At 45.2% G+C, this 26,673-nt stretch overlaps 2 protein-coding genes across 3 annotated transcripts in view; both read right to left on the bottom strand.

The window, feature by feature from the left end:
• The window catches only part of FOXJ2 (forkhead box J2), a 584,760-nt gene that overhangs the window by 405,881 nt on the left and 152,206 nt on the right, over nt 1-26,673 (bottom strand). The gene's annotated exons all lie outside the window — the stretch shown is intronic.
• The window catches only part of LOC115457682 (alpha-2-macroglobulin-like protein 1), a 60,537-nt gene continuing 38,861 nt past the window's right edge, over nt 4,998-26,673 (bottom strand). The window contains exons 22-36 of one of the 2 annotated variants that reach the window (XM_030187222.1): nt 23,686-23,737; nt 20,342-20,425; nt 20,035-20,211; nt 16,310-16,391; nt 15,784-15,937; nt 12,071-12,145; nt 11,737-11,899; nt 11,371-11,576; nt 11,079-11,285; nt 8,329-8,450; nt 7,630-7,720; nt 6,386-6,454; nt 5,930-6,032; nt 5,669-5,711; nt 4,998-5,241 (exon numbers count right to left, since the gene is read on the bottom strand). In XM_030187222.1, coding sequence (XP_030043082.1) covers nt 5,671-5,711; nt 5,930-6,032; nt 6,386-6,454; nt 7,630-7,720; nt 8,329-8,450; nt 11,079-11,285; nt 11,371-11,576; nt 11,737-11,899; nt 12,071-12,145; nt 15,784-15,937; nt 16,310-16,391; nt 20,035-20,211; nt 20,342-20,425; nt 23,686-23,737 — 1,626 coding nt within the window. In that variant the 3' untranslated portion in view covers nt 4,998-5,241; nt 5,669-5,670. Of the gene's footprint in view, nt 5,246-5,668; nt 5,712-5,929; nt 6,033-6,385; nt 6,455-7,629; nt 7,721-8,328; nt 8,451-11,078; nt 11,286-11,370; nt 11,577-11,736; nt 11,900-12,070; nt 12,146-15,783; nt 15,938-16,309; nt 16,392-20,034; nt 20,212-20,341; nt 20,426-23,685; nt 23,738-26,673 lie in introns of both variants that reach the window. The other variant, XM_030187223.1, reaches the window with a different exon arrangement.

Here is a 26,673-nt window from a genome sequence, read left to right as displayed (position 1 = left end):
GTCACTGGGAGATATTAGAAGGGAAACACCCACCGGGGATCAGCCTCTACCAATAAGACAGACACTGCACCAGGAACCAGCTTTAAAAAGGCAGCTTTGAAATGCTACCATCATCTCTCTCTGTGTGACCTTCAGAATGGGGTCACTCAGAGCTGACACACCTGCAACCCCAACTCCTCTCACTGTATGACCTTCAGCATGGAGTCATTCAAAGCTGCAGACCCAACTTCCAATCCCACCTCTGCCACCATCTCTCACTGTGTGACCTTCAGCATGGAGTCACTCAGAGCTATGACACCTGCAGACCCAACTCCCAATCCCACTTCTACCACCATCTCTCACTGTGTGACCTTCAGCATGGAGTCACTCAGAGCTGTGACACCTACAGACCCAACTCCCAATCCCACCGCTGCCACCATCTCTCACTGTGACCTTCAGCATGGAGTCACTCAGAGCTACGACACCTGCAGACCCAACTCCCAATCCCACTTCTACCACCATCTCTCACTGTGTGACCTTCAGCATGGAGTCACTCAGAGCTGTGACACCTGCGGACCCAACTCCCAGTCCCATCTCTACCACCATCTTATGGATTAAGTCAGGTAGTTGCCATGTTAATCCACTTGAATGTACAGCTGTAGCTTGTACCCTTCACATACAAAAAAGTCCACTATACACAGTCAAAACAGTGTCTGTGAAGTGAGGGATGAATGAACACCTCAAAGTCCTGACTGAATCCTTCAAATGATAAGACTGCAACCCCCAAATCTTCTCCAGGAAGGGGTTTTTGTTTTCACTTAAAACACCCAAGACAAACCTATGGTAGAACAAAGAAAACCCCAGAGAGCTCCCCCCCCCCCCCACCCCCACAAAACTACCTATAATCCAGAGCTGGAAGAACAGACAGCCGTAACTTCCGCAAGATGAGTTCATGAAAGATACAGTCCCCTATTTTGCTGCTTTTGGTCTTCCCAAAAACCAGGCTCCATTTTCAGCTGGCCCAGTCGGCTATGGCCTGATTTTATCAGAATAATTGGTACCTGCTGTGGACACATAACTCACTTTTTAATATTGGGCCAAAGCAAGATTTGTACCAGTCTACAAAGAATTCCAGCAGTTCATCACAGGGCCCTACAGCTAGCTGCATGCAAAAAGCATACATCATATTGGGGGGGCAGGGGGCTCCTACTGCTCCCCCTCTCATGTAATATATATGATTCAATGCAGAAAATCTGAGGGAGGAGGTGATGCAAGGGAGATGGGCCAGATGTTAAAGACAAGATTCAGTTCACAGAGGCGTAACAGGAAAGTGGGATGTCCACGGAGAATTTCAGTTGCAGGTAAGTAACTCTGCTGTACCACAGAGCACAGCATGGTGACACCTCTGAGGGGAAGTACTTTTCACGATCTGAGCACTGCATCAATGATCTTATCAGGACACCCAAAGGGAACTTTAAAGAAATGCACAAGCGTAAAACACGTCAAATGAAATGATGAGACACATTGGAAAGGTTATGAAAGGACAGAAGAAAGGTCTGTATAAGCCCCGAACCCCTACTGCCAGTCCCTCTCTGATCACCCATCAACCCCCAGACTCCCCGTCCCGATGCAGACTATCAGCACGAGACATTTCAGTTTTTCTGGTAATGCAGCTGTTGCTTATTCTGTTTTGAGCAGAGGGAGGGAGTTGTTATAGTTCCTAGAAACTTCCACCTTGAGTAGACAGATGTGGTAGCCGTGCTGGTCCACTTTCATCTATCAACATTTGCTTATTTCTGATCTGACGGAGAGGGGCTACCTTCCAAAGCTAATCAAAAAATGTATTAAGTTAGTCCAATAAAAAAGGTATCATCTTATTTTCGTTTCTATGTTTTATTTTATTCTATTTCTATTGATTACCTAGAAACTTTCAAAATTCCTGTCACATTAGTTAATAAAAAGGTTTCACTGTATAAGAACATAAGAATAGCCATACTGGGTCAGACCAAAGGTTGATCTAGCCCAGTATCCTGCTTCCAGCACTGGCCAATCCAGAAACCCAATTAGCAGCAACATTCCATGCTACCAATCCCATGTCTATTTCAATAGCAGACTATGGACTTTTCTTCCAGGAACTTGACCAAACCTTTTTTAAACCCAGATATGCTAACCGCGGTTAACAGCAACAAGTTCCAGAGCTTAACGATTGTTTGAGCATTTCCTTGTAATTTAATTGATTGCCCCCCTGGTCTTTGTACATTTTGAAAAAAGTGAAAAATCGATTCATCGCCACCCGCTCCACTCCACTCAGGATTTTGTAGGCCTCAATCATATCCCCTCCCCCTCCCCCCAGCCGTCTCTTTTCCAAGCTGAAGAGCCCTAACCTCTTTAGCCTTTTCTCATACGAGAGGAGTTCCATCCCCTCTATCAATTTGGTCACTCTTCTTTGAACCTTTTCTAATTCTGCTATATCTTTTTTGAGATACGGCGACCAGAACTGAACTCAAGATGAGGTCACACCATGGAGCAATACAGAGGTATTACAGTTTTCTTGGTCTTATTTTGCATCCCTTCCCTGCCGCAAAAGATTTCAGCGTATTATCTACAACAACACCTAGGTCTTTTTCTTGATTGCTGACTCCCCAGCATCAGGTAACTGTGATTCAGATTATATTCTTCCCAATGAAATCAACCAAAGCTTACACATCATGAACACCTGGGCAGATGCATTTCGATTGAAACTGAATGCAGAAAAAACTCAATGCCTGATACTTACCTCCCAATACAACACGAATGAATTTACCGCTTTAAACACACCAAAACTAAATCTTCCTATTTCAGAAACCTTAAAAATTCTCAGAGTCACTGTTGACCGCCACCTAACACTAGAAACTCACGCAAACAACACAACCAAAAAGATGTTTTACAGCATGTGGAAACTGAAAAGAGTAAGGCCATTCTTCCCAAGATCCGTCTTCCGCAGCCTAGTGCAATCATTTGTAATCAGCCATCTGGATTACTGCAACTCACTATATGCAGGTTGTAAAGAACAAATACTGAGGAAACTTCAAACAGCCCAGAACACAGCTGCCAGACTCATCTTCGGGAAACCAAAGTATGAAAGTGCGAAACCCTTACGAGAGAAGCTACACTGGCTCCCACTCAAGGAACGCATTACTTTTAAAGTATGCACACTAGTCCACAAAATCATTCACAGTGAAGCCCCAGCCTACATGTCTGACTTAATAGACCTACCACCCAGAAACGCTAAAAGATCATCCCGAACCTTCCTCAACCTCCACTTCCCTAATTGCAAAGGCATAAAATACAAAGTGCTGCACGCATCAACCTTCTCTTACATGAGCACGCAATTCTGGAACAAACTGCCACGCAACCTGAAGGCGACCTACGAGCTGACCGACTTCCGCAAATCATTAAAGACTCACCTCTTCGAAAAAATCTATGGAAAGGATCAAAACACATGAAGTCCACACACACTGTTAGAAATGCATCAATACATTTACAGCAGTACTATCATCCCCCGAAATTCTAACACACCTAAACCTTAATCTACAGCTAAAAATGTCATAACCTAACGTTCTCTAGCTATTGTTCTGTAATCCTATCAATATCCGTTGTTCTTTCATTGTTCCATTGCTCTGTTCCATTGTTCTATTACCCTTGCAATACGTAGACTTTGTCTTAACTTAACTCCTCACAATGTAACCATAACCGAGTTGTAACAAGTTGTACTTCCATTAACACAATGTAATGTAAGCCACACTGAGCCCGCAAATAGGTGGGAAAATGTGGGATACAAATGCAATAAATAAATAAAATGAAATGTGTGTCACTTTGCATTTGACCACATTAAATTTGGATGCCCGGCCTTCGTTTCCTAAGGTCTTCCTGCAATTTTTCACAATCCGCATGTGCTTTGACAACTTTGAATATTTTCATGTTATCCGCACTCGTAGTTCTGTTTTCCAGCCCCAGTACAGATCCATGCGGCACTCCACTATTTAACCCTCTTTAACCCTGTTTTCTGTGGATTTCTTTGTTTGCTTTCATTAACCTTTAGCTGTTAAATCATGGAGTCACTCACCCCCCCCCCTATTCTCAATTGTCCAACATGGGATTTTAGGGGTGAGAATCGGTTTTGGGGAGAACATGAGTGTTAAAACATATTTAAAGGACATTTCATTTATTGGTTGTTATTTAAAATTTGACATACCAACTTTTGCTGCATTCTAACAAAGTAAAAATATAAAAACAGGTCTGCGTATTCCTTTCCATGGGTGAAAATAGGGTTTTCTGCACCGAAACTGCTCAGGGGATAAACTTAGACATTTCTCTCACCTGAACACTGTAAATCACTGGCCAGTAGGACGGAGATGAGTTCTTACAGGTAGAAAATGTGTGTGCGTGAGTGTAAAATAAAACAGGAACTCTGTGAAGGTGTGTGCGGTTCATTTCCCCGAGGAATGTGTGTGCACATTCTTTTTCTTAGAAAACTGGCATAACTTATGTGCACGCCTGCTGCATTGGTTACGTGGCGCTGTCAAAAATCACCTCTAAATGAGAGCTTGTGATTTGGTGTTTACACATTGGGCAGGTGCTCTCTGGGTGTCGACAACCTTCTACAAACAATTGCCTGCCATTCTGAAGCTTGATGGATTAATTTTGGCTTTGTGTTTAGAAAATCTGAAGTTTATTAAAAGAAAACACAGATTTAAAGATTTATTATAGTGGACTGCGATAACTGCCAGCTTCCGTAAATCATTGCCTGAAGGGTTTCAGGGCAGCGCTCCAGGTGTGTGAATCAGCTGTGTCCACTTGACTCCTTGTCTCTCTCCATTCTCTGTGCACCTTGCAACCCTCACACACTCTCAGCTGTGTAGTCAGTCACGCACTCTCTTTCTGCCCACTCTACTCACTGGCACCTTGGGAGAATTTTTCCCTCACTCCACTACCAATTAAAACCTTCTGGAATGATACCAAACACCAGGAAGCTGGACTCAAGAGACCCACATTTTATTCAAAATTGTACATCAGCAAATCATCCATCCCGCGGAACCCCCAAAACAGAAAAGCAAGACAATGAATCTATTCATTCCCCACAGGTTTCCATGATTTCAATACTTCATTCAAATAGTGAAGAGTTCCCTCTGTCCCCCCCCCCCTCAACCACAACTCAGATCCACGGAGGGACGATTGCTCTGGGTTTTCTAGATCAGCGGCTGATGATGGTCCAGGCAGATCCTTCTGGGAATAGAAGGAACAGAGGGTAGAAAGTTTTAGTGGGAAAGGAAAATGGAAACCCCAAAAGAACTGAGGTTATGGAGCAAAACAAGAGACAATGTTTGCTTTATGTTTTGCAGAATCACACCGTCAGCAGGTTACAACATGACAGAAATGTGATATACAGCTTTTATTAAAGGTACGATTATAGTACAGAAAAGACATTACGAAAGCCGTCAGGGTTCTGGTGCTGGTCCAGATTATTTCTGGGTTGGGGAAAGCTCTATGGCTGCCTGAAATGTCAGGCACCCACTTTTCCTTCTGGAATGGGGCTCCATAGATTGACTCATTTTGGTGACTAAAAATAGAATTACCCCATTTCTGTTCACACTGTCGGGCTGGAATGAGGTCAGTGACTGAGGTGATCCTGCAGCTGCTTTGCACTCACCTTTATTGAGAGGGAATATTGTATTCCTCAGTAACACTTTCATCTACAGGAGAGACACACACAGAGAGTCAGTGACAGAGCGGGGCTTAGAGCTCAGCATAGGGAGATAAAGTAACTCCCCAGAAGACACACATACAGAAACAGCGACACAGTGGGGGGTGGGGGGGGGGGGCTTAGAGCTCAGCACAGGGAGATAAAGCAGGGCACCTGCCACAGAGACTTTTGGTAAAAAAATTGTGCCTGAACCCCTGCTACACTCACCGGGATTATAGTAATCACACAGTATTGCCAAGGCCGACTTCAGATCGTTTACCACAATGGTTCTTTCCACATAAACAGCCAAAGTCACTGTGTCCTGGTTTAGCTATAGCAAGGGAGGAAGAGGCAGAGAAAAAGGGTCAGGGAAAGCTGTAGCTATTATATGGGAAAGCATAAAAAAGTAAACGTCATTAGGCATCCTTCCCCCACCCCTGTCCCACCCTGCATGAGTAGTGGTCAGTGGATGAACAGCACCTCAGACTGTCTATAAATTGCAGCTCTTCAGTGGTAAGGATTCCCTCTCCTTACACTCAGGGACTGTCTGTAAATACCCCTTCTTCTCCTTACTTTCCCCTCTCCTCAACTTCAGGAACTCTCAATATCTCTCCCCCCCCCCCCCCCCCCCCCCGTGCTTCTTCATGTGATTTCTCTGATCATTTTCTCTCCCTCCCCTCTCACCTTGTCCAGGTACACAGTGAATCTTGTGTCTTCGACTTCTGTTCTTTTCACCACACTATTTTCCATAAGCTGTGAACATAAAGGACTCCTGTCAGTGATGTCAGTAGGGCTCTGTTTGTTCATTGCCATCTCCTAGGGACCCCTGTGCAGCCAGGTTTTCATCCCAAATGTGTCTTTTTATCTCTTAAACTGGGATCTCTCAGCCAGATGCCTCCAAGGATGTATTCTATGGCCTAAATTCACTTTGCCATGTTACTGGACCAGGGGAACCTGCAGGTGTGCAAATCCTGAGAAGAGGGTGGCTCCAAGGCTGCTGAGAGACAACGCTGGGCCAGGGGCAAATAATGTTAAGGGGCCCCTTCCCCCCAGTCCTCTCCTTGCCTGGAGTCATTGAATGGCAGGCAGCAGTGATCAACAGACAGTGCTGTTCTGGCCAAATGTCCTTCTTCCTGCTGCGTCCCACCTCTTGTGAAGTCATTTCCTGTTTCTACATAGGCTTGAAGCGGCAGGAAGAAGGATCCATGTCTCTCGATCACTGTTGGCTGCCATTTAATGGCTCCAGGCGAGTAGAGGACCGAGAGGGAAGGGGTGGAACAAGGGAGGGAAAGATGCTGGATCTCACCTTTAAGGCCTGGCCTGGGGGAATCATGTCCCCCCCCCCCCCCTGCCCCTCCATCTCGGTAGCCCTGGTTGGCTCAACTCAAGCATATTTGGCTCCAGGTGATTTAGTTTCGCAAATAATCTGCATGTGGACTACACGTAGTTGCAGACGGATTGCAAATGTTGGAAGTGCATTGCATAGGGTCTGGACTTTAGGAGTTATGAAGGGGTTGTGCTCACATTGTTTATGAAACAGGAACACAGAAGTGCAAAGCACGACTTGTACATTTCTTTAGTAATGTGCCTGAACTCCGACGTCAACAGGCTGCGGCTTCACTCCGTAGGGGTGGACAAATCTTTACCGTCTGGGTGTTGGACTGTGCTGGATGTTAAATTGCCCGTGATTCTCTTCCCATCCCAAGTTTGTAAACTTCTGACCTGGGCATCTCATTCTCATGCCTGAATGTCAATTTCAGATCTAGCTTCGGTTTCCACATTGTGTTGCGATGTATGACTGGCGCCTAAAACAAAGTGAAGGAGCCCTTGCGCTGAGATTTCAAAAGCCAAGAGATGGGGAGGATCCGAAAGCCCTGTAAAGAACTGCCCCCTCCACAGGAACCCTGGAGATTTGGCAGGGGTCTCACCTTCTCCACTGTACTCCGAATAGGAGTGAAGCCCGACAGCATGTTCACCGTCAGCAGAACCATGTTAGTAGACTCTCGATTGCCTGTGTAACTGTGAAAAGTTAGAACACCTGTGTGACCACTGGGATTAAACCGTATTACCTCATGTGCAAATATCGCTAAACCACAGGAGGTTCCCCCGTCTCCTTGACTCTAAATACGTCAGAGTGCGAATGATACTTTATGAGCAGAGTTTAAGAAGGTCAAGGACACAGCCAAAGTCACGTGTGCAATTCATGGGGTGAGCTCTCCAGGACTTGACTTGGCGAAATGATTTTATTTATTTATATACCCCTGCAAGTCCAAAAGCTATCGAAGCAGTGCACGATCAGATACAGTAGAGATTTCCCTGTTCCTGGAGGGCTCACAATTTAAGCTTGTGCCTGGGGCAATGGAGGGTTAAAATGACTTGCCCAGGATCACAAGGCGTTGTAAAGGGATTTGAACCCAGTTCCCCTGGTTCTCAGGCCACTGCTCTAACCACTAGGCTCTTCCTCCACTCCATGATGGAAACAGAATTGTTTATTCCACCCTGCTCGGTTCCCTGACTTGGACAAACCCTCTGTGGAAGCACTTTAACGTTACGGGCTGCTCCGACTGTGCTTAGAGTCAGCCAGCGAAGATCCTCTTTGGGGCCTGAGTGGGCCGACCACCGCTCACCTGAGTTCAAATGTCATGCTGTATTGCTCGGGACCTGTATTCACGTCTATCTTCTTGATATTTATGGTGAGATTGAAGACCGCCGGGCTCTGTGAGGGAACAATGTTGTACCTCTGGGTCATCTATAAAGCAGGACAGAAAAGATACGGTTGTGGTTAGAAAGCTTGGCCCATGGGGACCTCTTACTGGGGATCAAAATCCCTTCAGGTGCTGCTGTGTGTCTGTCTGCGACTTTGATACACTGCTCCAACCTGCCCAATTACTGCAGGGTGGCAATGGAACAGCAATGTCAGAAAGTCTGTCTGCCTCCACTCAGTGATTCCTGGTTCATTTCTGCTGAATTTCTTAGATTGGATTTCACAGAGGAAAAAAAACGGATCCAGCAAAACAGAAATATGTTCTGCCCCTGGAGCACATCCTGACCTTTTGGAAGGGTCGAATATTTTTATATGTAATTCCCTGTTCTACCATGTGAATCCATGTGCATTCAAATGAATTCCACTACCGGGTTTTGTAGCAGCTCAAAGGCATGCACAGCCAGGGATTTACAAGAGAGATTAGGGGAATAAATTCTTAATTCCCCCCTTTTTTTTTAACCCTATGATATCTCGAGCTAGGGTTGGACCCTCTGGAATAAAACAGCCAGACAAAGGGACGTAAATGAAAACAACTGTTTATTTAAATTAGATCCTGAGGCCTGTTATATCCCAGGTCCAGGGACATTAGGCGCCGACTCCGTGGGTGCTCGAGCAGCCTCACCCGCCGGAACCGGAAGTTCCCTTCGCCAGCCCGACCTGCCCGGTGCCTGCCCTCTTCTCCCTCAACAGTCCTCCACCAGTCCGCCCTCACCTTACTGCGTGCTGACCAGAATTTTAAAAGTCATCTTACCTCGGGGTCTCAGCGGCAGCAGTGAAAGGCGAGCAGGCTCGGCGCTTCAGCCTTCCCTTCTCTCGTCTCAGCTCTGGTCCTGCCTTCATTTTGTGTTTCCACAAGGGCAGGACCAAAGCTGAGAGAGAGAGAAGGGAAGGCTGAAGCGCCGAGCCTGCTCGCCTTTCACTGCTGCCGCCGAGACCCCGAGGTAAGATGACTTTTAAAATTCGGAACTTGGAGGGAAGAAGGGAGCCTGGAACTTGGAGGGAGGCAGGGCCTGGAACTCGGAGGGAGGGGGAGGGGGAAATGCACCACCTGTTAAAAAAAAAAAAAAAATTCAGCACCCCCAATCATTTTGAAACGTTGGCTCCTATGGCCAGGCCCACAGGGAAAAACACCTCTGAAGTTCAATAAACACAGTCTTAAACAGGCCTCAGGCTGGCAAAGCCCTGAATACAATCTGTGGCTGGTATGGCGGCCCCGCCCCAAACACAGCCTGGGACTCTTTCTTGGTTCTTCTCCAAGTACTAGCTGCCTGGCTCCAGCCAGACCTCAGAGCAAGGCTTGTCAATCCCAAACAGGAAGCAAAAGCCAGGTGACAATTCTTAACCATGGATTGCAGTGACGTACCCTGGGGCTTCGACTCCTTCTTCTCTCTGGGTCTCCTTAACCTCCGTCAGGCCCTGTCTTATATAATTCCTGGCTTAGGCTCCGCCCCTCCTCCCAGCTCGCTTCCTCATGGGCGGGAATAGCGTGGCTCAGGCTGTCAAAGGGACTCTTCTTAAGGGTGAGGGGCAGAGTTCTATAAACCCCTTCAGATTGTAGCTGAAATCAATTACAGCCGCACTGGTTAATGTGTATGTCCGGGAAACAGAACTCTCTATAAATTTGAGTGCTGGCACTTCTACTTGGAGGATGCCGAGATGATACCAGAGTCATTGTGTGTGTCAGAAAATGCTTCTGCACTCTCAGAGCCAGCCCAACCGTTAGGCGAGACTGGCTGGTTGCCTTGAGTGGCAGCTTCTAGAGGGCAGGCAATGAGCGACCTGTAGCCAAAGCAACAGAACCGATCCCAAGAAACCCTGCAAAGCATCGTAGCATATTTTATTCTGCATTTTAACATGGTAACATGGGGGCCCTTTTACTAAAGATTGGCAGGTGCTAACGGAATGAGTCCATACAGCATTCGGCAAATACCTGAATAGTTATATATGTAAACCGCCTTGATTTGTGATTCAATAGAAGGCGGTAAATTGATAGACTTACTAAGCTTTACTGAAAGGACCTCATAGTAACACAGTAGATGATGGCAGATAAAGACCTGAACGGTCCATCCAGCTGCCCAACACTCACACTCAAGTCATGATTAAACCGGCAATGAACGTGGCATGAAATACTTGATCCAGGTCTCTTTTTCCCATTTTGGGAAACAGACCATAGAAGTCCACATGGTGCTGGTCCTTATGTCCCAACTGCTGAGTTACTGTTGAAGCCCTGTCCAACCCATCCCAATCATTCTCCCAGGATTTCTGTGCGATGATCATGATTGATGGGGGGAGGGAGGGGCTGCAGATTAGAGGCCTGAAACTTAAATGGAGGAAGGAGGGGGGGGGGGAGGTGTTTAAAGCTGAAAGTCTGTCTATAATGCCCGCTGCTCTTTCCCCGGCTCTCTGCTCTCCTGTACATCCTTAGAACGTTCACAAAAGTCTCCCATGTTCGGCAGAGCCCTTTGGACATTCACAGTTTGGCAGTATTTTACAATTTCTGTCTCAGCGTTCTCTGCGGAATGTGTGGGAGTGCCCCAGAATATTAGCGAGGTGCAAATTATATAACGCTATGGGGATCGCTAAGCATCAAAGGAGCATGGAGTGTGAACTCACCTGCACAAGCACAGACCCAGAACCGTTGACCGTCACGGTGTAATCTCCAGAAAGCTGAGTCAACGAGGCACTTTGTACTAGCAACCGATTAGAGTCGTCAATGTTGAAGGTAGCACCTGCAGGACTTACAGAGACCGTCACTTTCCCAGAAGGGGCATAAATGAGCTCCCCAACCTTTGATAAGGCCATAAGACCCACCACTGTGTCCTTAAAAAGACAAGAGAGGGAGGTCAGTGCACTAGTGCCAGGATTCACACTGCCAGCACCTGAGCACAAGAGGAACGGGCCTTACCTGCGTAGAGGTGTAGCTGCCAAAACTATTTTGCTGTTTCATCATCCACCTCAAGATCAGCAGGTAGTAAGACATATCTGCATCTGGCATCAGAACGCAAAGATGAAGCACATAAGCACTCAACTCGACATCGACAGAGAGCGGCTGAGCCCAGTATCCCTCATCCTGGGGAGTCTGGGTGTTGTACGACCAGTGAATCAGTCCATCTGAAGGGGCAGAAAGAAGAGGGGTCATGTCCAGCTCCAGGAAAGGGCTGCTGATCTCAGCCCATCTTTTCATGGCTCCTGCCTCCAGTTATGGTGCCAACAGCCCACCATCACTGGGACCTCAACCACGTGTTGGCTAGACATAGCAAGTAACTCGTACCAGATTGGATAGCTTTCTCCTTCAGTGCAGTAAGCAGATTCTGCGCTTTTTCAACGTCTCCAGCAAGGGCGTAAGTATTACCACACAAAGCCTGGGTGTAAACCGTGCTGACCTTTGATAGGGCATTATCCACACAGGTCAACCCTTTTGCAACCATGGGGTCCTGTAACAAAAAGCAAAGTCTTTTCGGTGTTGAATTACGATCTCCACAGACACACACGATGCAGAAACATACAAAGACACTAGACAGATGTGTAAACGCGAGGGGAAAATAGTTCAGAAAAAAAAATAAAGTCCTGGGTGATCAGAGAGGCAATGGGGGCTGGAAACTCACCGTCTTTGTCTTCCCCATTTTCAGCAGTTGCATGGTGACATAGCAAGTTAGTGAAATATCATCTTCCACACCGCCCTGCAGAGAGACAGCAACAGATGAATGACCTACAGCCCACCATCACCGGGACCTCTCTGTACTTCTCAAATACCCCCAACCCCAACCCACTCCATAGCCTGCCTACATCCCACACCCCATCCCTACCTCTCAAAGCCCTTTTACATCACTCTCCTTTCAACATCCCATATAATCATTCCTCCACACCCTCTCCAACCTCCTTTATCTTCTGTCTCCCTCTCCTCACCCATCTCATCCTTTTGATTCCGTCTTTGTAAGAAACTTTAGCATTAGAAATGAATCTATCACTCCCTCAGCCTTGGGGTATTGGGGAAGAAGAGAAGCAGCCTGGAAGTTCAAATTTCACACAACAAGGTGGTGGACTCTGGTCCTGGGGAACTGAGGAACTGAGTTCGATTCCCGGCACAGGCAGCTCCTTGTGACTCTGGGCAAGTCACTTAACCCTCCATTGCCCCATGTAAGCCGCATTGAGCCTGCCATGAGTGGGAAAGCGCAGGGTACAAATGTAACTAAAATAAAATAGATACTATTGAAGATTCTACATGGAATGTTGCTACTATTTGAGATTCTACATGGAATGTTGCTAGTGGAATAGCAACATTAACATTCCATTTATAATCTCAAATAGTAGCAACAGTGGAGGAGTGGCCTAGTGGTTAGGGTGGTGGACTTTGGTCCTGGGGAACTGAGGAACTGAGTTCAATTCCCACTTCAGGCACAGGCAGCTCCTTGTGACTCTGGGCAAGTCACTTAACCCTCCATTGCCCCAGGTACAAATAAGTACCTAAGCCGCATTGAGCCTGCCATGAGTGGGAAAGCGCGGGGTGCAAATGTAACTAAAATACAATTTTGGACTATTGTGTCCTGTTCTGTGTTCCACGTTTCAAAGACCATGAGAAGAGAATGGAAGCAATTTAGCAGAGACAGACGAATTGCCCAGATAATGGAACTACCTAGGAAAGAGTCTGCGAATCAGGTCACCAAGAAATGATGCAATAGCTGTGTTCAGTCACATATCACAGACTTTAGTGAAAACAGCAGTAGGCTGGGGATTAGAGCTCAGGCACAGGAAAAGATATAGTGACTCCCCTAACGTCACAGCTGGTGAGTCAGTGACACAGCCGGGGGTTAAAACTCAGGGACAGGCAATAAGGTGAATTCTACCAGGTTGCATACAGATTCAGTGTCAAGCAAAGGGAGATGAAGTGAGATCACACATGGAGAGTCAGTGACAGAGCTGGGAATTTGAGCTCAGGTAGAAGGAGAAAATGGGGGTAATTGTAGAACTGAGCACCTCCATTTAGGCTTTTCCCCAAGGCCAAGTGGTAAGAGTCTACTCCTTCGAATGCTTAGGGTCTGTTACAGAACAGAAGTGTAACGGTATCGGGGCACCTAACATTTCAGCTCCTGCAGTGGCATCAGTCTGAGCAGCGCAATGCGCAGGAGTTTGAGTATTCTATCAGTTACGTGCATAAATTTTATGTGAACAAAACTTTCCAGTGAGTTTTTTTTAATGAGCTGAAATGTCTACATAACCTTCAAGATTTTTTTGAGTGATAATAATTTTCGTACAGTAATACAAGGTTTTATTTCCTTGATTCCTGCGATGCTTTATGAATACAGTTGTCTATGCACTCGATTAGATCCAGTCAAGCAGCTCCGGATGCTGCTGCGACGTTGATCTCTGGAGTCCCGCGTCGTGAACATATCACACTGATTTTGATGCACCTACACTGGTTGCCAGGGTTATGGAGGATTTGTTTCAAAAATTTTAAAGCATTGCATGATGTGTTTCCTTTGTGTTTGACATCTACTTTGAGAATTTATAGACCAGTGAGAAGTTTAAGATCATGGGGGAAAGGTTTTCTCAATGTGCCGCCCTTTAGACAACTCGGACTGGACGTTTATAGGGATTCAATCTTTACGATTGCTGGTCCAATATTTCAGAACTCTTTGCCCATAGCATTTACGACAAACTGATTCAATAATTACTTTTTCCAACAAGTTTTCTCTTAAGTACAAAGGAATTTAATTTTAAGCTTTTATAATTTTGTGTGTCTTTGCTAATGTTTTTGAAGGATTGTGTATATTGGTTGTAAGCTGCCCAGGATTGTAGATGGTGCAGGATAGAAAAATTTTAAAATAAATAAAAATGTAGAAATCCCACCTTTGTCATAAGTTTATAAGTACCGCCATACTGGGAAAAGACCTAGGGTCCATAAAGCCCAGCATCCTGTCTCCGATAGCAGCCAATCCAGGCTTCAAGAACCCGGCAACCCCCCCCCCCAAAAAAAAAAAATTAATAATGTTCAATGGACTTTCCCCTCAGGAATCTGTCCAAACCCCCCTTAAACTCCGTAAGGCCAGCTGCTGTCACTACATTCTCCGGCAACAAGTTCCAGAGTCCAACTACACGCTGAGTAAAGAAAAACTTTCTCCTATTTGTTTTAAATCTACCATATTCTAGCTTCATCTTGTGTCCCCTGGTTTTGTTGTTGTTTGAAAGTGTAAACAATCGCTTCACATCTGTCCGCTCGGGCCATTATCTTGTAGACTTCTATCATATCACCCCTCAGCTGCCTTTTCTCCAAGCTGAAGAGCCCTAACCTTCTCAGCCTTTCCTCATAGGGAAGTCGTTCCATTCCCTTTATCATTTTCGTCGCCCTTCTCTGCACCTTTTCTAATTCCTTTATATCTTTTTTGAGATGCGGCGACCAGAATTGGACACAATACTCGAGGTGCGGTCGCACCATGGAGCGATACAACGGCATTATAACATCCTCGTGTTTGTTTTCCATCCCTTTCCTAATAATACTCAACATTCTGTGCGCTTTCTTAGCCGCCGCAGCACACTGAGCAGAAGTTTTCAACGTCTTATCAACGATGACTCCCAGATCCCTTTCTAGGTCTGTGACTCCTAATGCGGAACCTTGCATGACGTAGCTGTAATTCGGGTTCCTCTTACCCACATGCATCACTTTGCACTTGTCAACATTGAACTTCATCTGCCACTTGCACGCCCAATCCCCCAGTCTCGCGAGGTCCTCCTGTAATCTTTCACACTCCTCCTGCGGACTTCACAACCCTGAATAATTTTGTGTCCTCTGTGAATTTAATTACCTCAATAGATACTACCATCTCTAGGTCATTTATAAATATGTTAAAAAGCAGCGGTCCCAACACAGACCCCTGCGGGACCCCACTAACTACCCTTTCTCCACTGAGAATACTGAGCATTCAACCCTACTCTTTGCTTCCTATCTTTCAACCAGCTCTTAATCCAGAGTAATACCCTACCTCCGATCCCATGACTCTCCAATTTCCTCAGGAGTCTTTCATGAGGCACTTTGTCAAACGTCCTAGCTAAGCTTCATTCATGTGCAACCCCCTTTGCAAATACGCGTTATATTAGTTAGGCAGTTACTCAGACAAGTGTATAGGTGTGAGTGTGGTGCTAGCATTGTACACATTTACACGTATAAAATCACAAGTGATACTCCTGAGGTCGCACACAGAGTAGAATTAAAGCAGAGACACAGGGAGATAAAGTCACTACCCCAAAATCACACACAAAGCCTGTGACGGAGCCGGGAATTTGCTTTTCAGTACATAACAATGTCCTTGGACTGGGGAGTTACCTTCATAGTGGTGTGGAAGAGCTGGCCCACGTTGTTAAAGCATCCAGAGGAGTTCTGGTGCTGGCCCAGCCAGGTCACTGCCTCATCAATCACCGTCTGGTCTATACAGCTGTTTTTGGCTTCACTGAAAGACCCAGCTACGAATGCAGTAAGCCTGGGGGTGGGGGGTAGGGGAGGAAGGAGGGAAAGATATTAGGAAATTTGGAGAATGAGCTGAGAGCAACCCAAAACTGGATTACCAGTGAGGAAACTGAGGCAGGAGTGACAAAAAAAAAAAAACAGACCCCCCTCCCCCCCCCACACACAGGGAATCAGAGAATAAACAGAGACACAAACCCATACACACAAACTCAGAGAGTCACAAAATAGACACCCACCTCATGGATACACACAAAACGCCATTCACACTGTCATTTCCTGCCACAGCTGAATATAGATTGCACTGGATTTCCCCAGGCTTCACTATTCACTAGACATTTTTTATTGCCTGGAAGGCAGAGGCAGATGTGAGGCTGAAGGACCTTACCAGGTGTTCCCTGATGAATCACTGTCCCCAAAGGCACTGTAAGAGCCATCACTGTGTTTGTACTTCAGCTCTGTCCCATATCCTGCAGAGACAGAGAGACCAAACTCAACCCTCACTGCAGAGACCCTGCTAACAAAGAACCATGTGTCATACTGCATCAGACCAGTATCCTCTTTCTAACAGTGGCACCTTATTCTTTATAGTCAGGGAAAAGTAGTATTTTCCCCAAAATTACCTGGCTAATTACTTTTCCTCCGGGAACTCGTGTCTACAACTCTTTCTAGACTGAACAATGCTAACAACAATTTCCACAGCTTAATTGTTCATTGACTGAAAAAATATTTCCTCAGATTTGTTTTAAATGAGCTGCCCATTAGGTTTGTGGAGTGTCCTTTGAAAGGGCAAAAAAAACCCAACCCATTCACCATTCCACCCAACTCACGATGTCATAGATCTCCCTCAGCCGTCTCTTCTCCACGCTGAAGAGCCCTGACCTCTTTAGCCTTTTATCGGGACAGGCGTTCCATCCCCTTTATAAATTTGACACCCTCCTTTTACATCCTTTTCAGAACTGCCCAGAATACAGTGTGATTACTCCAAGGACTTTCTATTCTCTCTTACTTTCCTGGTTGTCTATGGATTTTTCTAACCTTCCATTTCAATTTTTGGCCTCTGCAACCCACTGAGCTGAGGATTTTGGCATATTGTCCACAATGACACCAAGAGCAGGAGGCAGTCAATGAAATTACGTGCAAATACTTTTAAAGCAAATAGGAGGAAATATTTTTTCACTCATAATTACATAAGTATTGCCATATTGGGAAAGACCAAAGGTCCATCGAGCCCAGTTTCCAACAGTGGCCAATCCAGGTCACAAATACCCGGCAAGATCCCCAAAATATACAAAACATTTTATACTGCTTATCCCAGAAACAGTGGATTTTCGCCAAGTCCATTTAATAACGGTCTATGCACTTTTCCTTTTTAAAACTCCGCTAAGCTAACCGCCTTTACCACATTCTCTGGCAACGAATTCCAGAGTTTAATTACACGTTGAGTGAAGAAAACTTTTCTCTGATTCGTTTTAAGTTTTACTACATTGTAGCTTCATCGCATGCCCCCTAGTCCTAGTATTTTTGGAAAGCGTGAACAGACGCTTCACATCTACCCGTTCAACTATACTCATTATTTTATAGACCTCTATCATATCTCCTCTCCTCAACAATAGTAAAGCTCTGGAACTCATTGCCAGAGGATGTGGTTAACAGTGGCTAGTGTACCTGGGTTTTAAAAAGGTTTGGACACTTTCTGGAGGAAAAGTCCATAGTTTGCTATTGAAATAGTGTTTTCTCTATGTCTATTTCAATAGCACTACTACTACTACTACTATTTAGCATTTCTATAGCTCTACAAGGCGACCGCAGCGCTGCACAAACTTAGAAGAAAGACAGTCCCTGCTCAAAGAGCTTACAATCTAATAGACAAAAAATAAATAAAGTAAGCAAATGAAATCAATTAATGTGAACGGGAAGGAGGAGAGGAGGGTAGGTGGAGGCGAGTGGTTACAAGTGGTTACAAGTTAAAAGCAATGTTAAAGAGGAGGGCTTTCAGTCTAGATTTAAAGGTGGCCAAGGATGGGGCAAGACGTAGGGGCTCAGGAAGTTTATTCCAGGCGTAGGGTGCAGCGAGACAGAAGGCGCGAAGTCTGGAGTTGGCAGTAGTGGAGAAGGGAACAGATTACTACTACTATTTAGCATTTCTATAGCGCTACAAGGCGTACGCAGCGCTGCACAAACATAGAAGAAAGACAGTCCCTGCTCAAAGAGCTATGTAATAAAAGTGAGCCAAGTATAGGACAATCAAGCCATTGTGACATCACTGATGAGGTTGGCTCTTATTGGTGGACTGAGGCATTATGACATCACAATATTAGCTCTGGTTACAAGAGACTACTACTACTACTACTATTTAGCATTTCTATAGCGCTACAAGGCATACGCAGCGCTGTACAAACATAGAAGAAAGACAGTCCCTGCTCAAAGAGCTTACAATCTAATAGACAAAAAATAAATAAAGTAAGCAAATCAAATCAATTAATGTGAACGGGAAGGAAGAGAGGAGGGTAGGTGGAGGCGAGTGGTTACGAGTCAAAAGCAATGTTAAAGAGGTGGGCTTTCAGTCTAGATTTAAAGGTGGCCAAGGATGGGGCAAGACGTAGGGGCTCAGGAAGTTTATTCCAGGCGTAGGGTGCAGCGAGACAGAAGGCGCGAAGTCTGGAGTTGGCAGTAGCACACTATAGACTTTTCCTCCAGGAACTTGTCAAAACATTTTTTAAACCAAGATACGCTGTTACCAAATCCTCCGGCAATGAGTTCAAGAGCTTAACTATTCATTCAGTGAAAAAGTATTTCCTCCTATTTGCTTTAAAAGTATTTCCATGTCATTTCATTGAGTGTCCCCTGGTGTTTGTACATTTTGGAAAAGTGAAAAATCCATTTACCGCCACCCGCTCAGCTGTGTCTATTCCAAGCTGAAGAGCCCTAACCTCTTTAGCCTTTCCTCGTACGAGAGGAGTTTGGTCGCTCTTCTTTTAACGTTTTCTAATTCTGCTATGTCTTCTTTGAGATACGGTGACAATACTCAAGGTGAGGTCACACCATAGAGTGATACAGAGGCATTATATTATTCTTGACCTTATTTTCCATCCCTTTCTTAATAATTCCTAGCATCCTGTTTGCATTTTTGGCCACCGCCACACACTGGGCAGAATATTTCAGGATATTGTCTAGAATGACACCTAGATCTTTTTCTTGGGTGCTGTAATTCAGATTATTCTTCCCAATGTGCATCACTTTGCTTTTGTGCACATTAAATTTCATCTGCCATTTCGATGCTCAGTCTTCAAAATTTCCTAAGGTCTTCCTGCAATTTTTCACAGTCCGCACGTGTTTTAACAACTTTGAATAGTTTAGTGTCAATTGCAAATTTAATCATCTCACTTGTCGTTCTGCTTTCCAGATCATTTATAAATATGTTAAATAGCATTGTTCCCAGTACAGACCCCTGCGGCACTCCACTGTTCACCCTCCTCCACTGAGAAAAATGAGCCTATAACCCTACCCTCTGGTCTGTGGATTTTTGTTTTCATTAACCTTTAGCTGTTAAATCATGGAGTCACTCACTCTCCCTATTCTCAATTGTCTGACATGGGATTTTAGGGGTGAGAATGTTTTTTTGGGGGGGAGAACATGAGGGTAAAATCATATTTCACGTTTCATTTATTGGTGTTATTTAAAATGTGATATACCAACTTTTCCTACATTCCTCTCCATGGGTGAAAACAGCGCTTTCCCAATCAAAACCAGGGAATTTGAAATCTCCCATTACTATATTGGCAATTGTTCGCTCATCCTGGCCATCTATGTAGTATTCCAGCCTTTGAGTCCCACCTTGGGCTTTCACTGAGGCTGGGGTGATGAAGAGGAGAACTGTGATGTCTCCAGTGTGATAATTCACAACCCTTAGGCAGCAGAAAGACCTCCTCCTATGCTTATAGTGACACCTATTGGCTGAAGAGCAGCACTACAAGGATATTTCCCTGCCTTTCATCCCCAGCAGATGCTGTAAGGATTTTTCTGTGTATGGGGGCTGTGAAAGAAGGGCCCCTGAGCCCTGGAGGGAGAGGAAAGTCTACCATTTTTCTTCCTCTCCCAGTTTGTACTTACCAGCACATATGAAAGTACTGGCCCGTGCCTCTAATTCTGGAGTTAGCTGGTTGGTGCTTTTCAGGTAATTGTAGGCGTAAACGCATGGAGAAAAGTTGATCATATTTTGCTCTCCACAGCCGGAGGACATCTGAATGAGGTTCTCTATGTTTTCCAGGGATGTACCCATTATATCACCTGTGAGAATAAAAGGAGACCTGAAATGTATCAGCTGGACGCTCAGGAGCCATCCAACAATCCCATGCCTCCAAGACACCGACTGGCTGCAAGCAGGAATGCAAAATGAAGAAAGACAGAGGTTTCTCACCAACTACTGAAACTTTAGCTCTGGCTGACCCCTCCACTGCTTCTGCAGGGATATTCAGACTGAAGACTTCAGTTGCAGAAGATTCTGAGAAAGGAAACCAATGTAACGTTATTAATCAGCAACAACACCATGGAAGCCACATGCATTTAATACTAGAGGGGAAAGTGGGGGGGGGGGGGGGGATTTGATTTACCACCTTTCCGGGGTTACAATCACAGATACTTATTGTTTTGTGCCTGGACCAATGGAGGGTTAAGTGACTTGCCGAGAGTCACAAGGAGCTGCAGTGGGAATTGAACTCAGTTCCCCAGGATCAAAGTCTACTGCACTAACCACTAGGCTACTCCTCCACTCATTCCACCAATAAGAACCAACCTTATCAGTGATGTCACAATGGCTTGATTGCCCAATACAGTTCCCCAGGATCAAATCCACTGCACTAACCACTAGGCTACTCGTCCACTCATTCCACCAATAAGAGCCAACCTCATCAGTGATGTCACAATGGCTTGATTGCCCGATACAGTTCCCCAGGATCAAAGTTCACTGCACTAACCACTAGGCTACTCCTCCACTCATTCCACCAATAAAAGCCAACCTCATCAGTGATGTCACAATGGCTTAAAGTCAATTGCACTAACCACTAGGCTACTCCTCCACTCATTCCACCAATAAGAGCCAACCTCATCAGTGATGTCACAATGGCTTGATTGCCCAATACAGTTCCCCAGAATCAAAGTCCACTGCACTAACCACTAGGCTACTCCTCCACTCATTCCACCAATAAGAGACAACCTCATCAGTGATGTCACAATGGCTTACAGTCCATTGCACTAACCACTAGGCTACTCCTCCACTCATTCCACCAAGAAGAGCCAACCTCATCAGTGATGTCACAATGGCTTGATTGCCCGATACTTGGCTCACTTCTGATATTGTGATGTCAAACGGGGGAAAGGGAAATGGGACTTGATATACCGCCTTTCTGAGGTTTTTGCAACTACATTCAAAGCGGTTTTACATATATTCAGGTAATTATTTTGTACCAGGGGCAATGGAGGGTTAAGTGACTTGCCCAGAGTCACAAGGAGCTGCAGTGGGAATTAAACCCAGTTCCCCAGGATCAAAGTCCGATGCACTAACCACTAGGCTACTCCTCCACTCATTCCACCAATAAGAACCAACCTTATCAGTGATGTCACAATGGCTTGATTGCCCAATACAGTTCCCCAGGATCAAATCCACTGCACTAACCACTAGGCTACTCGTCCACTCATTCCACCAATAAGAGCCAACCTCATCAGTGATGTCACAATGGCTTGATTGCCCGATACAGTTCCCCAGGATCAAAGTTCACTGCACTAACCACTAGGCTACTCCTCCACTCATTCCACCAATAAAAGCCAACCTCATCAGTGATGTCACAATGGCTTAAAGTCAATTGCACTAACCACTAGGCTACTCCTCCACTCATTCCACCAATAAGAGCCAACCTCATCAGTGATGTCACAATGGCTTGATTGCCCAATACAGTTCCCCAGAATCAAAGTCCACTGCACTAACCACTAGGCTACTCCTCCACTCATTCCACCAATAAAAGCCAACCTCATCAGTGATGTCACAATGGCTTAAAGTCAATTGCACTAACCACTAGGCTACTCCTCCACTCATTCCACCAATAAAAGCCAACCTCATCAGTGATGTCACAATGGCTTAAAGTCAATTGCACTAACCACTAGGCTACTCCTCCACTCATTCCACCAATAAGAGACAACCTCATCAGTGATGTCACAATGGCTTACAGTCCATTGCACTAACCACTAGGCTACTCCTCCACTCATTCCACCAATAAGAGCCAACCTCATCAGTGATGTCACAATGGCTTGATTGCCCGATACTTGGCTCACTTCTGATATTGTGATGTCAAACGGGGGAAAGGGAAATGGGACTTGATATACCGCCTTTCTGAGGTTTTTGCAACTACATTCAAAGCGGTTTTACATATATTCAGGTAATTATTTTGTACCAGGGGCAATGGAGGGTTAAGTGACTTGCCCAGAGTCACAAGGAGCTGCAGTGGGAATTAAACCCAGTTCCCCAGGATCAAAGTCCGATGCACTAACCACTAGGCTACTCCTCCACAGTCCACTAACAACATTTCTTCTAGAATCTCAAATGATAGCAGCAACATTTCATGTAAAATCTCAAACAGGGAAAGGGAAATGGGACTTGATATGCTGCCTTTCTGTGGTTTTTGCAACTACATTCAAAGCAGGTCCTTATTTTGTACCTGGGGCAATGGAGGGTTAAGTGACTTGTCCAGAGTCACAAGGAGCTGCAGTGGGAATCAAACCCAGTTCCCCTGCTTCTCAGGCCACTTCATTAACCATTAGGCTACTCCTCCACAGATCCCCCCATGGAAGGTTGGATCTGAGAAGGGGGGCCTGGCCTCTGCATGGGATTCAAAGGATTTTTCATTCTGTCCCTGACTCTCAGCCTGCTCATATTATTAAAGCAACCACCCGCTGTCATGGAAAGAGTCTCCGATGCCCCGATGGTCAGAAACAAACGTGGGAACTAGAAGCTATAACCACCATAGTGGCACCCCCCTTCGCTCCCGCCCCATAATCAGCTATCGAGGCCCTGCCTAGTGCATCCCGGGATGTACCATGCAAGGCAGGAAGCTGCCATTTTGAAGGAGGCACAACAGGAGGAGCAAGTGCTATTCCCTCATCTCCTTCTAAAGGTACAGTAGGGTTTGGGAGGCAATGGACCAGCAAAGCAGGGTAGGGGTGGGTGGTGGTAGGGTTGCTCTCTGGACCATCTGGGAGGGGGGGGGGAAGTGGGTTTAGGGGTCTGGAGGTCCACTGGACTTCCAGCCCCTTGAGTGTGGGGGGAGGGGGGACATCCAGCCTGGTCTGTTTGACAGGTCCAGGCTTTTTATTTATTGTTTTGACAGCCTGGATCTCTCAAACAACTTTTGCGGGAGGATTGTGCCTTAGACACCTGCCCAGGTACAACCCTCCCACAGAAGTCCTCCATGATCAGAACTAATAGCGTGCTTTAATTCCCTGTGCTGCTTCAACACTGATTTTTCAGCGCTGTTCAGAGCAGCGCAGGGAAATTGATCATCAGCCTGTGAGTGTGGGTAGAGTGAGCACAGGAGGGATTAGTCACTGAAGGGAATCTCCACTTCCGTCCACCCCACCTAGGAGCTGTCCAAGAATTAGAAGCTGGAGCCAGGAATGGAACATGGTTCTTTAATTTGGAAGTCAAGCTTTCTTCTTTCATGTAGAGTCCCCACTACCTAAACCATCTACATTATTTTATGTAAGGCCTTTTACCCTTCACGCTCAAGAACGCACTCCGGGTTTCTTCAACCGTGACTCCTTCCGGCTGTCAGAAGAAAACACAAGAGATATCATTGAATTTTCTCCTTTACTTTGTCATTCACACACAGTTTCCCTCATAGGAACGTTTTTTTTTGTTTTTCTGTTACATTTGTACCCCGTGCTTTCCCACTCTTGGCAGGCTCAATGTGGCTTACATACAGGTACTTATTTATACCTGGGGCAATGGAGGATTAAGTGACTTGCCCAGAGTCACAAGGAGCTGCCTGTGCCTGAGGTGGGAATTGAACTCAGTTCCCCAGGACCAGAGTCTACCACCCTAACCACTAGGCCACTCCTCCACACACAATGAGGAAAGAATGGGATACGTCCTGGACAGAGGCACTCCCACATCCTTTATTGGTAGAAAGAATAGGATAGGAGATCCCACCAGTGAAAAGCAGAAGAAAACAGCCCTATCCTTACAGGAATTTATGGGAATCAGTGATCAGCTGATTAAAGGAGATAGTGCCACCAGTTGTAAAAGAGTTGGAGTGATTTGGAGACAATTTCATTGGATTTTTTGGAGAAATTAGTGTGGCAGGTGAGAAAAACCACCTCTTTACTGGATTTTGTTGCAATCCCAGAATGGCTTGTTGTCATTAATCAGAGTTTGGGAGATGATATTATACCTGGGGAGTGGAAACATGCAGTGGTTCATCCTGCTTTGAAAAGTAAATTAATGGATCCCTAGAAGCATTATTGTTCTATTACCAATTTATGTTTGTTTTTTTTAAATAAAATTATTGGAAAAATTGTAGTGCAATACTTAGTGGGACTTTGTGGAGGCAAATTCCGTTTTGCACCCAAGACCGGCAGCATTTCAGAAAGGATATAGTACAGAGACAAATTTGGTTGGGCTCCTCAGTGAGATGCAGAATATTTTAGGTATGAATAATTCAGTGTTGGTGGTATCTTTGGATCTAGCGTCCAAATTTGATATTGTGGATCACGTTAAACTTTTGGACTGATAGCTATTGGTCTGGATGGTAACAGTGTTGTCTTGGTTTCAGGGTTTAACGGACCCTACATTTTCAGTGCTGCAAGATATGGAGACATCTTTTCTGCAACAACTTAGTTGCCGACCCATGAGGAGCCCCACTGCTCTCTCTGATATTGCTTAATATTTTTATATGACTGTTGGTTGATTTGATAGAAACATTTGGAATTAGTCCTTATATGTTTGCAGTTGAATTTTTATTGGTAGAAGAGGTGTCTCTGATAACTTGTGATTTGACAAGAGTTCAACATTGTCCGAGAGGTATAGTTCGATGGTTGGGGACTCATAATATGGTTGTGTGCTGGGTTATTGGTAAACGAGAGCAACCACGAACAACAACAGTACAATTACTAGGGGAAACAGTCCCAGTTGTTGAAACATTTAAATATCTGGGAGTTTGGCTAGATTATTAGCTTGAGCTTTACTCAACAGGTGAATATGGTTGTGAGACGTGGTTATATGATACTTCAAAAAGTAAGTGCTGTTCGTGGGTATATGAATGAAAAAGCTTTTTTTGACATTGATGCATACATTATTTATGACTCATTTAGATTACATTAATACAGTATTACTAGGTCGTCCCAAAATTGGTTTAAAGAAACGTCAAACTCCGCAAAATATTGCTATTCAGATATTGGGTAGGGTAGGTAAGGGTTTTCATGTTACCCTGCTTTATATTCATTATTGTTCGTTACTGGTTGAATTTCAAATTAAATTTCAAATTCTAATGTTGACACACAGAGTGTATTATGAGCAAACTCCTCCAATGCTTCAACATTGGTAAAACCCTATGTTCCTAGGCAAAATTTATGTTCTTTAGAACTAAAAGAGGCACACTGATCGGGAACGAGGAGACAGGTGTTGTAGCCCCAGATCTCCGGAATATCTTACCGGATACTTTATGGGGAGGTAGATCTTTACCCCATTCCAAGCATCCACTACTCTCTCCGTGAAAAAATACTTCCTGACATTTTTCTTGAGTCTGCCCCCCTTCAATCTCATTTCATGTCCTCTCATTCTACCGCCTTCGCACCTCCGGAAAAGGTTCGTTTGCGGATTAATACTTTTCAAATATTTGAACGTCTGTATCATATCACCCCTGTTTCTCCTTTCTTCCAGAGTATACATGTTCAGGTCATCAAGTCTCTCCTCATACGTCTTGTAACGCAAATCCCTTACCATTCTCGTAGCTTTTCTTTGCATTATGTAAAGAGGTATAAGAAATGTAATAAACTATAAACTTTCCCACCCAGCAGCAGTGACGTCTTCTGAAGGAGAACTGGCCAGGGACTAGGTCAGCTGAGACCCATGGTGGCTTCGTCCTCTTCCATTTCCCCAAGTTCCTTTTTAATGGGTTACTGCTGGTCCCACTACAGCATATTCAGCCCTCACACCATCTTCTGAGGAGCATGGGAAGTTGAGAAAGCAAAGGTGCGAGGGGTCTTGATTTTACAGAAAAAAGAGAGAAGCTGATGGAAAGAGAGCAAGAAGCGATGGAGGAGGAGACTTTTTTGTAGGGGTGGTGGGAAAGTTGGTTATCTTACTTCCCCAAGAAGAGCAAAGATCCCCTTCCTTCACCATTCCTGAAACCCTATCCCCCATCAGAGAGGCGACCACTGCATGTCTTTAACCTACCCACATGCTTATGAAAGGGTCACCAAATTCCCCTTTTAAGTTTGTGGCTTCATAGTTCTGCTAGCAGTGACAGGTGTGTCGATTCAAATAACCAACTCCAAGAGGCTGAAGTTATTTGGGTATAAAATTGTGTGTAGAGGAGGGGTTTGGCCCTTCCTGATCCAAGCTTCTTTGGAGGTGTGAAAAGGCTCTTAGATCCAAGGTCATCCAGGGACAGGAAAGAAGGAGACAGTGCTGTGGGGGTCTGTCTCCCAACATGGCTCAGGGGGTTGGATGGATTTAGGAAGGCCTCAGAGTTTGCAATATCC

The sequence above is a fragment of the Microcaecilia unicolor genome, chromosome 14 (assembly GCF_901765095.1).
Source record: "Microcaecilia unicolor chromosome 14, aMicUni1.1, whole genome shotgun sequence".
NCBI lineage: Eukaryota > Metazoa > Chordata > Amphibia > Gymnophiona > Siphonopidae > Microcaecilia > Microcaecilia unicolor.
The sequence above is the reverse complement of the archived record's forward strand: the minus strand, read 5'-3'. Positions and strand labels throughout refer to the sequence as shown.